This window comes from Magnolia sinica, chromosome 9 (assembly GCF_029962835.1).
Source record: "Magnolia sinica isolate HGM2019 chromosome 9, MsV1, whole genome shotgun sequence".
Lineage (NCBI taxonomy): Eukaryota > Viridiplantae > Streptophyta > Magnoliopsida > Magnoliales > Magnoliaceae > Magnolia > Magnolia sinica.
This window is the reverse complement of record NC_080581.1, coordinates 25,250,656-25,263,289: the sequence shown is the minus strand read 5'-3', so window position 1 is coordinate 25,263,289 and position 12,634 is coordinate 25,250,656. Positions and strand designations below refer to the sequence as shown.

The window sequence follows — 12,634 nt, the reverse complement described above, 5'->3', positions numbered from 1 at the left end:
GGCGACGGCGCAGTCGCTAGGGTACAAGTCTCGGGTTAGGCCGACTCTGGTTTGCAGGACTCGGCTTAGGATCACGTGCAAACGTCGGGTAAGGGTCGAAGGTTGTTGAAATTCGATCAGGAGGATCGCAGGAACCTACGGAATGGTATGAAGTAGGATACGGGCCTTACAACCTCTAACATATACAAGCGTACACTCCCATCAGAGGCCTACACAAGGATTTACCAACGTACCCACCTGTGTTAGTGGCTTACGCAATGACTTACCATGTACACACTCGTGTGGGTGGCGATACGGCCCTACGCAAGAATCTACTCGAGTTTAGGTTACAAACTCTACACTCAATCCTACATATATGAAGAAGGAGTGTGTGGACTCTTACTATTTGACAACTTACTTGTCAAATTGGGCCCCATTTACAGCGACTTCTCGGGTTGCTTGATCAATGCTCTCTCGTTCTTCAATCAGCTCCCGTTATGCTCCCCCGATCGTTGATGTCAATACTTCAACTCCAAAATCAATTACCTTGCATGCGATGCTTTATTGAGATGACTAAGGTGATGGGAGGATAGTGAAATTCCCTACAACTAATGAAAGATTGTAAACCTAGGGGATTCACATAGATAGGTCTTTTAAATGATTTAGACAAAGGATATACCAATAAGGTTGAGTCTAATCTTAAGAAAATGATGGAATTCAAGCTCATCTTAAATGTAGAGGTTGAAATCCTCATTAGAGTGTTAATCTCGTTAGTTTATACGTTTAGGATTAAGGATATGAATATTGTAAATGCTTATACTTAAAGCACAGTTAGGATTCTCAAATTTCGTAGTCCCGAATAGATCATAAGAACTTATGAAGATGTTCTTCGACGACTCATGAAGACTACGTAAAGATTGGATCAAGATTTCAAGGAAGACTCAACATCTAAAGCTTTAAATATGTTTAGTTCGAAGTTTGAAGCATTTTGTATGTGTCGACCGTCGATGGTATAACCTTAGAATGACCCTAGGTTAGGTGTAATTCATATGATTTTTTTTTTTTGAAAGGCAACGAGATTTTATTAAAAATAAAAGGGAAAACATAAATTTTAAATTTAAAAAAAAAAAAAAAAAAAAAAAAAAAAAAAAACAGCAACCAAATCTGCTGAAGAAGCAGACAAAGGCTTACAGACCAAGAAACAAAAGATCACAATCCTTCATGGATTCAATATGAGTGGCTCATTCGATAATAAGAGTTTTTGCTCTAGAAAGCACCAAAGCCGGAGAATTAGAAGTGTCCCGAAAACATCTGCCATTCCTTTCCACCTAAACACACCACTAAGTGGCGAGGAGGGCCATTTTCCACAGGGTGGATCGATTCTTATCAAGCTTCATCCCATTCCAATCCATAAAGAGAGAAGAGACACACACTAGAGGGCACCAATTGACTCCAAAGCGGCCTCGAAAATCGACGAAAATGGAAGAAATGAAAGGGCAGTGAAGCAGCAGATGGTCAACCGTCTCTTCCGCCTTCTTGCAACATAAGCAAATATTCACTAGACACATCCCTCTCTTCCTAAGATTATCCACCGTCAAGATTTTTTTCAATATGACTAGCCAGCCGAACGCAATGAACTTAGGAGGAGCCAGGGAATTTCCAAACTTTAGAATAGAGATGATTAGCCGAATGGAAGATTGATCCAATTGCGAATAGAACGAGTGGACCGAGAATCTGTTGGTCTTGGACTTGGTCCAGAGCAGCCTGTCTTCGAGTTGAGGATTGGGATGGACCCTATAGATACAATCGAGGAGGTCCATGAATTGTTGAACCTCCTAGTCTTTTAGATTTCTCCTACAAACCACAGACCAAACCAATTTTCCAATAGTGATAGAGTAGCAATCGGAGACCATAATATCAGGGTTTGGAGCGAGAGAGAAGATCAAGGGAAATTTAGCTTTAAGTGGAATTTTCTCCACCCAACTATCTTTCCAGAACCAAATTTTTGACCCATTGCCAAGATGGAATTCCATCCCCTTCAGAACCTGATCTTTAGTGGAAATAATATCTCTCCAAATCGTTGAAACCTTGTGCTGAGAAGAGATGTTTGACCACCAGCCCCGAACTGACCTGCCATATTTGCCTTTTATCACTTTATTCCACAAGCTATCGTCTTCAGTTCCTAAACGCCAAATCCATTTGCCTAGCAGAGCCCTGTTCATAAGTTTCAGGTTTTTTATACCTGTCCCACCTTGACTGTAATGCTTACACATGGAATTCCATTCCACTAAATGGATATTTTTCTTCTCGCCCTTGTTATGACAAAGAAAATCCCTTCTTTTGGATTCAATAATCTTTAAAACTGTAGGGGGACATTTAAATAAAGACATGAAATAGATGGGAAGATTTGACAGAGCCGCCTTTATAAGAGTAATACGACCACCAAAAGAAAGATAACGGCATTTCCATTTTCCTAAGAAAGATTCAAATCTTAAAATCACCTTATCCCATGCTGATTTTGGAGGAGTTCTAATACACAACGAAAGGCCAACAAACGTAGAAGAGAGAGAAGACACTGAACAGCCGAATAAATCTGCCCATGTAATGGTTTCTTCATCTTTTAAATTTATGCCAAAAATCTTGGATTTTGTGAGATTAACAGATAAACCCGAAACTGCCTCAAAGCAGAGAATGGAATTACGGAGATTGATGATTTTATCCAGGGAAGCTTCACTGAAAATCAGAATGTCAACAGCAAATTGAATATGAGAAATGGGGTTAGAAAGGCCTTGAATGGGGATACCTACTAAGATCCCAGCTTCCTGACCTTGATGGAGCATTCTAGAAAAGGCTTCACCGACAATCAGAAAAAGGAAGGGGGAAAGGGGGTCCCCTTGGCGCAGACCACGAGTGCTATTGAAAAAGCCAAAAGGAGAGCCATTTAGGATAACAGAGAAACGAGTGGAGGATATACACTCCATAATCCACTTTCTCCAGAGAGTTTCGAAACCCATTCTAATGAGCAAGAGATGCAAAAATTTCCAGTCAACGTGATCATATGCTTTTTCGATATCTAACTTGCAACCGATGAATTTACAACCCGATCTGAATGCGGCATCAATACATTCATTAGCTATGAGCGCACCATCAGTAATATGCCTCTTAGGAATGAAAGCACATTGATTGCCTAAAATAATTTTGCTGATGAATTTTGACAGACGATTGGCTAGAACTTTTGCCAAAATCTTATACGGACCACCCAACAGACTAATTGGACGAAAATCTTTAAAAGACGCAGCCCCTTGAAATTTTAGGATGAGAGCGATGAAAGTGGCTCCGATGTTGGCAGATAGTCTGGCCCTATTGTGGAATTCATTAAAGAAATCCAATACATCGAATTGAATAATCTCCCAGAAAGATTGGAAAAAAAGAATAAGGAAACCATCAGGGCCTGGGGCTCTATCACCCCCAAGCGAATCAATGGCAAGCTTAATTTCTTCCAAGGAGAAGGGGGCTTCAAGGGAAGAAGCATCATCAGACGATAAAGAGTTAAAATAGAGATTATCAATACTAGGACGTCTGTAATGGGCCGAACTGAAGAGTGATTGGAAGTGGGAAATTGCAATATCAACGATTTCATCCTTGTCTTCCACCCGACGTTCATCTATCACAATATTGCTGATCTTATTACATCTGGCATGCATACTAGCTAAGTTGTGAAAATATTTTGAGTTCCTGTCTCCCTCTTTAATCCATCTTGCCCGAGCTTTTTGTTTCTAAGATATTTCGTCTTCAAGAGATCTAGCAGACAGAGCCTGAATAAGAGAGATTCTTGTAGCCAGAGTCTCAAGGGACGAATTGCCGCATTCTATTTCCGAATCAATCTGCTAAAGGGAAGACAAGAGATTGTCAGTTTCGAACTGTCTGGAGGAGAGAACCTGATACTTCCACTGTTTAATTTTGGCTTTCAGCATCTTGAGTTTTGAACATAATCTGTAGCCAGCAAAACCTTCTACACTGAAATCTCCCCACCAATCTGCGATCAATTTACGAAATCCATCAATTTTCAATCGAGAAGCATCAAATCGGAACGGTTTCGAGCCCCAATTTATCTCCTTAGCAGAAAGAAGAATCGGGCAATGGTCTGAGGTTGTTCTCGGGAGACCAGATTGGGATGCGGAGGGGAACGCATCTAACCATTCAGGGGAGAAAGAAATTTGTCAAGCCTGGATAGCGTCAGAATCACTCGACCATTAGACCACGTGAAACAAGCACCAAGAAGGGAAAGGTCTATTAACTCCTCATCGTCAATCCAAGAGGAAAAAGCTCTCATAGCGGAGGATATCCGATTACCGTGAGATTTTTTGAGAGGCGATCTAGTCATATTGAAATCACCAGCAAAACATGTGGGCTCTGAAAAGAGCGATCTGCTCTTACTGAGTTCTTCCCAAAATTCAGTTCTTAGGCTATCAGAAGTTGGACCATAAACTGAGGAAATGAGATACTGTGAATCGAAAGCTTTGCTTTTAGGATTACAGAGACCGAGAATAAACCATGCCAAGTGGAAATGAGATCCCATTTAACAGAATTCCACCCCACTAGGATTCCGCCAGCGCTTCCAATAGCGTCAAGGGCTTCCCATTTGGTGTCCTTTAGATTCCAAATGGATCCAAAGAGATGATCACTGAAAGAGGAAACTTTAGTTTCCTGATAACAAATTACGTCCGGCCGATATTTCAAACACGTAAACTTAATGAGTCTCCGCTTCTGCTTCGACCCAACACCCCTAACATTCCAAGATATTATCTTCATGATTCAACCATACTGCCCCATCTGCCCTGAAGATCTGTTTCACTGTTGGACCCTTAAATAGTTCGAAAAGCCTCTTCGGAAGGCTGAAGGGCAGACTTGGCGATGATTTTGGATGATCGCTTTTTTGGGTAATGTCGACGCTGGAAGGGGTCGACCACGAGCTTCCACGCACTGAAAGGGAGCAGTGAAATCTTTTGGACAATCACCAAATGAGAGACTATGGCTCTGTCAATATGCCCCAATGGCATCCTAAATCCATTTTTTATTCTGAATTTTCTTTCTCAGGCGAGCTCTGATGAGGATAACTTCTAGATCCATATTACCTTCATCCATCTCATCTGATGAAGGACCCAGATGAACCTGAAGGGGTTTGGCATCAATAACCCCGTTCACCAAATCTTCCTGGAAAAAGCGGACTAACATATTCTCAGGCAAGGATTGGGGCCATGAAATAAGGGAAGAGAAAGGAGAGGAAGGGGTGGAAGGATTCTCAGAGAGGTAAGAGCTATTATCAAACGCCGTTGCGTAATGAAATTCAGGCAAATCCAAGAGGCACGAGGGGTCGTCGACCGGGGTGGCAGAGATAGGCATGATTTGAAGCTCGGCTCGACACTGGTTAAGGGGTTCTAAAGGTGAGGATGTGGAGGCGGGGTCGGTATTCGGCATTGGGGCACGTGTCACAATACGGGAATGGGAGGGAGCATTTTCGACTGCAATGGCAGAAGGCATGTGGATACGTGTCAGGTCAAGGAGGTAGGATATATCAGTGTCATTAGGAAGATCTGCAACCGAGGTACCGCGTGAGGGACTCGAGGGTGAAAAAGGGCTGCCTTGGACGAAGCGTGTGGGAGAAGTAGAGCGACGTGTCGAGCGCTGGTCCTCAGGGTCCATCAGATGGGAACGCATGGTAGCAGAATTTGACTCGATGGCTTCTACAATGGGACGGGTCTCAAAAAAGTTGGCACGTGGCGAGCGAGGCAAATCGAAGTCTTCCTGATCAGTGCCATGTGTCGCCTCCGAAGCAGGAGTCGGAAAAGGATGGCAGTCGTTTTGAACCAGCGGGAAATGGGAATGATTCCGTGTTTCACTAGAGCACTGAACATGTATTCGTTCTTCCACCGTTCGGTCTACTGGAGCTTCATGAGCAATTTCCTTTGTTCTCCAATAGTCCCCCCACCTAGGGTAGAATTCGCCAACCAATTCCAATTGAACTGGGAGGGTAATGACCCTATCTTCTACCGTAACCCTGATTTAAGGAGGGGTAGGTTCCCCTTTTCTTCATTGAATGCGCATTCGAATGACTGCCATTTCAGCTCCTAACTTTGTCTTTAAGTCTAGCTCAATGAGAGAACCTAGAACCGAAGCAGCTTGGATGAAAAATTCATCATACCAGAGCTCCAAAGGAATTCCCCATATAAGAATCCACTCAGATTCCTTTCCGAAAATGGAGTAGTCTTCTCATCTTTAGACCTTTTTCACTAGGCCATCCGTGTGAAGCACTCCAACAATGAGGAAAGTATCCAAATTAACCCCCGGACTGACATTGATCCAGAGATCCTCGTAACCGATAGGTCTTATAGTATATAATCCATGTTGAATGCCGCAGCATTCATCAATCCATCTGCGTACCTGAGGGATGGATGCATCATGTTTTGTGGAGATCACTATCATATTTTGCAGTTCAAATTTTGAACGGACGAACCGCTCTTGAGTAATACGTATATCATATGGCGGTTGCTTCTCCACAGCAGCAGGTTGAAACATGTTATCTGATTGAATGGCTTCATCTTCTTTCACCGAGATCTTCTCCTGCAATTGATGAGGCGAGTGAGATGAGGAGGATTTTGTAAGCACCTCTTTGAACGATAGACCCTGTTTGTGGCAAGGTGGATCTAGAAGGTTGGGAGATTTTGAAGAGTACCGCTTCAGGGTAGGTGTTCCAGCAGATATATTGTGAGATTTTCCACGGTCAGGCCCGAAATGACCCTTTGCACCAACATCTTCCTTCCGCCGAAACTAACGCCATGGGGCATATTAACAGCTCTAGCCAACTCTTCCTCACTACTCATACGGACGAGCGCAAAACATCAATAGCGACCGTTTTCTTTATCTCTGGGCATGACAATGTCCATGACAGCGCCTGCCCGACCGAATATTCTCTCAAGGTTGAGAGGGAACCAGCCATGTGGGTAAACCTCTAACGAAAATGGTAGGGTATGAATTGTATTTCCCCCTTACATTTCCCGACCGAGATCTTTTGCGTCTCCTGGAGATAATTTGTTTCCATTCCCCATCTTCTTTTCCGATCCCCGTCTCTCTATCTTCGGTCTTGTCCGCTCCTCCAGCGTCGATGTTTAAACATCATCATTTTCAGCGTCGTCATTTCCAGCGATTACAGGTTCGTCCGGCGTCTTCATGTTGTAAACACTTTTGTAAGAATAATCATATTGGCCAGTTGAAGGAGTCTTAAGGGAAGAAGGGAAGAAGGGACAGCTAGGAAGTACTCAATTAACAGTTCAAAAGGTGTACTCAATTAACAGTTGAAGGAGTCCGGTGTATTTCATATGGTGAAATGATAAATATAATTCTAAGTAAAATACACTGACGTTAGGCTAGCCCGACTTCTAGTTCGGCCAACCCAACACATTTCGGGCAAGTATACAGCAAGATATGGTTTTTTCGTGTCAAGTTCGCCTAGCCTAACTTTGGGTTCGGCTAGTCGAACCTGTCAATTCGGCCAGCCCAAAGTGTTCGATCAAGTTTTCAGCAACTTTAGATTTTCAAAAAATTTGACTTGGGTTAGCCGAATTGTTGAAAAATCTTGTCCCGCGGAATCCGAGTACCATTGGAACGATATTGTTGGAATTCGGCTCGCAGAATTTTCAAGACCTTTTGATATAAATAAAGGTATTCTCTCATTTATTTCAACAACGAAAAATTTTAAGCAATATACTCAAGTAATGAGAGAAAGTCAAGGCCTTCTTAAGCTATTTGTGTTGTAAATCTGAAATTTAATTTAGCTTATTTTATTCTCTTTCTCAAGTTAGTTTTAATCATTTTCAATAGAGTAATCCATACTCTACTTGAGAATTAGATAATTAAATTTGCAGTATTAGGGTTTTTGTTTATTACTTGAAAATATATTAAATTCATATATTCTTTTTGGGTTGAACACATATACTTCTTCATCAATATCCCAAGAAAGAAGATCGCTGTGATCAAAGTTACAGTTACGTCTTCTACTCGACATCTGAAGATAAGTATTGTATTTATTATTATTTCGTTTGGGTTTTTTTGAGATAGTCTAGAAATCTCAGTGGATTATTTTGTGGTGAGCCTGTGAAAATTACAAATTGAGTTTTGTTGTAATAGCCCGTGAAAATCACAAGAACTGTATAAAGTTCTTAAAGTGAACCTATGAAAACCTTGAAGTAGTGAAAGACAAAATTACGAGGACAATAATTTTGGTTGCGGAGTAGGTGTGGAGTTAAGCACTGAACCCACCGAACCACTATAACTCTTTGTGCATTGGTGGTGATTGTTTATTTCTTTATTTGTTTTCCTTGTAATTAATTATCTCTTGCTAAGTTTGATATTTTGATTTCAAAGACGTCGTGAAATAAGGTTGTCCTGCTTAAATCTTTTAGGTGAAGGTTGTCCTACAAACTATTTCGAATTGAGATTTCGATACTCTAAGCAATTGAGAGTATTTATTTATTTATTCCACATTATATCAAAATATTTTATAACTCGTCCATTCAAATATATAATCACTTAAGCTTGTATTACACCAAAAACCCATATATAATGCGCAAATAATGAATGCCCTTTTAAAAGGAAACAAGTTCCAATGGTTTTTTTTTTTTTTTGAAAGGCAGAAATTAGTATTATCGATTAATCAACTGAGCTGTCAATCGATCGGCCAAATCCAGCTAATATCCAGAAGAGCTCGTTGGATGATTTGGGCTGCCCTCGATCAATTGACTGAGGGTTATTGATCAATCGGCTAAAATCAATATTTACCTGAAAAGCTTCGATGGACAATTTCGGCCTTGATCAATCGCTTGAGCCCAATCAATCAAGATCGATCGACCAAATCGATCGATGGCTATTGTTTTGGCAGTTTGTTTTGCAGCAGCATGCACCTCTTATAGCTAGGCTTTACTATCATGTTCCACTTTTAGCTCCTAAAGCTATGGATGATCAAACAAGGTTTACCTATATATGTTTAGGATCATCTAAAGGCTAAGGATTGTTCTAAATAAAGAGTTAGGGTCACGAAGGCACCTCATATATTTGTTCTTTGCTCATTGATGCTCTAGTCTTTATGTGTCTTTGGTCTTTAACTTCTAAGGGTTCAACTAACTCCCTGACATACCAACACACATTATTAACAAACAAGGTACACAACATAAGCTTTTCCAATCACATTTTTTTTACAAATGCATATCTTGGTCTCTTCACCAACATAAACAAAAAACCCTAATCCCATTGAGAGATTTTCATAAAGGTATAAGGTGCAGAAGATTAAGCATCTCCTCTCAATGATATCATAGTGTCAAGAATGTCTTCCCACACAGATATGCATTTAAGTTTCAGTGTGTTTAATATTGATTATTGATACCTAGACGATTTGTTTATTTCCTTATTTAATTTACATGACAATTCGACCTCTCATTTACAAAGGCATATTTATTAGATATGACTATAAGATCTTATTCAATCTCAACCATCCACTAAAAGCCCAACACTCCTATAGTCATTAAATCATATTAAGTACAATTTTGGTTCATGATACATCAAATCTATAACCCATAATTTAAACATTTTAGTTTAAATAACTATATTCAATTTATAAGGGGTCGTTAGGATGTCTATAAATGGGGTTAACTGCAAATGATTCACAGATAAATGGTTTACAATCTATATTTGAATGCTGAAAAATGTCTGTGATGGCCCATTTGGATACCACCAAATAATTTGCTTTTTTTAACTTACAACAGCAGATAAGTAACTTATTTCAAATAAATAAGTTTGATCAATGATAAGTTATAAGTTACTTTTATACTTAAAAGTACTAAATCACTTCAGCTAATTTTTTTAGTTTTTTTACTTTTGGTAATTAGCATTTCTACTTTTCCTATGTTGTTGAAAAGAGGCATAAGAGAGACAAAAGAGAGAAGAAACAGATAAGTATGCTGTTTACCAAACATATCTTCTTAATAAGCGGAAACTAAGATAAGTTACTTGTGGATTAACTTATTTTAAGCAACTTACAATCCAAATGGACCCTAAATGATTTACAGAAATTAATTATAAGTTATTAATTATTTACACAGCTTTCAGCCCGGCCTGATTCCATTTATAAGTAGACTGTAAATGGAAAATTAGTTCTCCATCTACAGGACTTGAACAATTTACAGGATATCCATCGTTTACAGCTTACAGCCAAATAAAATAAGTAAATAATAATTTATACTAGTAAATCATTTAATAATTTAGTTACACCATTTGCCGGCATCCAAACAACTCAGTATTTTCAACGTGCCTATATTATATATCGTGTCAATCTTTCTATCGTCATGCATGACGACTACACCCATTAGGATCAAACTCTTCACAGTGGCTACTTTGCTGACCAACCCAAAACCCCAATATAAGAACATGTGAAGGAATGCACAAACACATGTTCCAAAGAGGTATTGGCCATGGAAAACCCACACGCTCTGGTCCTACCATTCCCAGCCCAAGGCCATGTCATACCCTGCATGGAGCTCTCTCATTGCTTGATCGACCATGGGTTCAAGATCACATTCATGAACACTGACTCCATTCACGCCCGAGTCATGGCTGCACTACCAAAGATGGGCGGCGTGCACGGCCAGATCCGTCTGGTCTCAATCCCAGATGGAATGGCACCAGGCGAAGACCGGAGTCAGCCGGAGAAGCTATATGACTGTTTTTTACGTGTCATGCGAGTTCATTTAGAAGAGTTTATTCGTAAGAGGAACGAGTCAGATCATGATAAGATCACATGCCTCATTGCGGATGGGTGCATGGGATGGGCTGTAGAAGTTGCAGTGAAGATGGGAATCCGAGGAGTTGCATTTTGGACACTACCTATGAGCTTCTGTGCGTATGTGTTTCATGTTCCGAAGTTGATCGAGGACGGAATCATCGATGACAATGGTAAGTTCATAGTTTAGTAACTCAGTGAGTCAACTCAGAATCATCGATTTATGCAATGAGTAACATGGTATAAATTGTTGATCGTTTGGAGTGGACCAGGTGGCCAAAAACAGTTCAATGAGGGGCGATAAGTAGTAGAGCCCAAGTAAGTGGAAGTATAATTCTAAAAGCGAAGGACTCAACTGAGTCAACTCAATTTGACTAGATCTCAAGTTGAGTAGTGGAGAAGCTGAATGATGACTTGGTCCTTGAGCTGGGCATGGGATGACTCGACTCATCCGACTTGTTCAGAACCAATTCAATCCGAACCGAGTGGGTGAATCAATCCGAATCGAGTTGACTTTGTCCAATCCAAACTCAAACCGAGTCGAGTTTGGGTCACTTAGTAACTCGACTCGACTCAACCCAAAATCTAACTCAGTACTAGCTTGAATCATATTTTAAAAAACTCATATTGACATTTCAGATCTGAGATGCTGTGTAGCTAATGGAGAGGCTGCAATTCTGGCAAGTGAATCCAGGTTTTGAGTTTTGATTTCAATATGTGGATACCCGCTGCACCTGACCCGACTTGGTGCCAACTCGACTCGACTCGGTATTTGTGACCAGATCAGACTCTGTTCGGATTAGTCCAGACCAGACCCGGACTCAGATCAGGTCAGGCATGCTGGACTCAAAACCGAGTCGGGTCAAGTTCAGGTCTGGCATATTTCAAAATCAAATCAGCTCAGCCCAAATTCGGTCCAACTCAACTCGATGCCCAGCTCTACTTGGTCCAAACGCATTGAGTTTGATTATTGAGTCAGTTGAGTTGATGGAAGTCATAGAGAGCAAAACCAAGCCATTTATGGCAGGTAAATGATTTTTGTGGACAGCTAATTTTGTGCTTGCCTTGAGTGTTTTTAATATTTCAGACATTCACAACTATTACTTTTTCTGTTTAGTTGTTAAATATTGGATGGTGTCAAATGCCGACTCGGTTGAGTTTTGGAGGTGACTGAGTCAGATGGACAAGTGTACAAGTTTTGGGTTTTTGAACAAATGGTTACAGATGAGTCTGATGTGACTTGTCCGAGTTGACTCAGACTCAATCCGATGGATCCAGTCCGATGCCATGCCGTGAGTCACCTCCTTTTCGGCGAGTCAGCCAATTCATCCGCCGAATTGGGTGAGTCCTGACTCAACCTGGGAACAAATGAGTCTGAGCTGCTGACTCTTGTAACCAAGGTTACTTTGCAATGTTTGTAGAATAGGCTGATTGTACATGATATCCAATCTATTCATGGTGTGGACCCCGGCCCTCATGTTCTCGTTAGAGACAAAAAACCTCCGGCTGATCTAAAAGTGAGGTGGGCCACACCAAGTAAAATCATACCTAAAACCTCTAATTACACGTGGCATGTTCCACTATAGTTTTTGAATTGACTGGTTTTGGGTCATGCTTATCCCAACATGGGACTTACATCACAGTGGGCCCTACAACCACGTTCTAGGATATGCTTATTTTACAAACAATCCAAAAATGATCCGGCCAGCTTTCAATAAGTTAGGGAAGTTTGTACGCAACGACCTTTTGATGCGAAAATGTGTTTCGAAGGTCATGCCACATGTACTTTGGATATATGCCTCAACAAGCCAGGTTAGGTCCCAGCCA

At 40.8% G+C, this 12,634-nt stretch overlaps 1 protein-coding gene across 2 annotated transcripts in view; it reads left to right on the top strand.

Annotated features, from left to right (window-relative positions):
• LOC131254746 (UDP-glycosyltransferase 83A1-like) overlaps positions 1 to 12,634 on the top strand; it is a 38,849-nt gene that overhangs the window by 21,718 nt on the left and 4,497 nt on the right. The window contains exon 1 of one of the 2 annotated variants that reach the window (XM_058255461.1): positions 10,464 to 10,980. The exons of the other annotated variant lie outside the window; for it this stretch is intronic. Coding sequence (XP_058111444.1) covers positions 10,500 to 10,980 — 481 coding nt within the window. The 5' untranslated portion in view covers positions 10,464 to 10,499. Of the gene's footprint in view, positions 1 to 10,463; positions 10,981 to 12,634 lie in introns of those variants that run through there. 2 annotated transcript variants of the gene reach the window in all.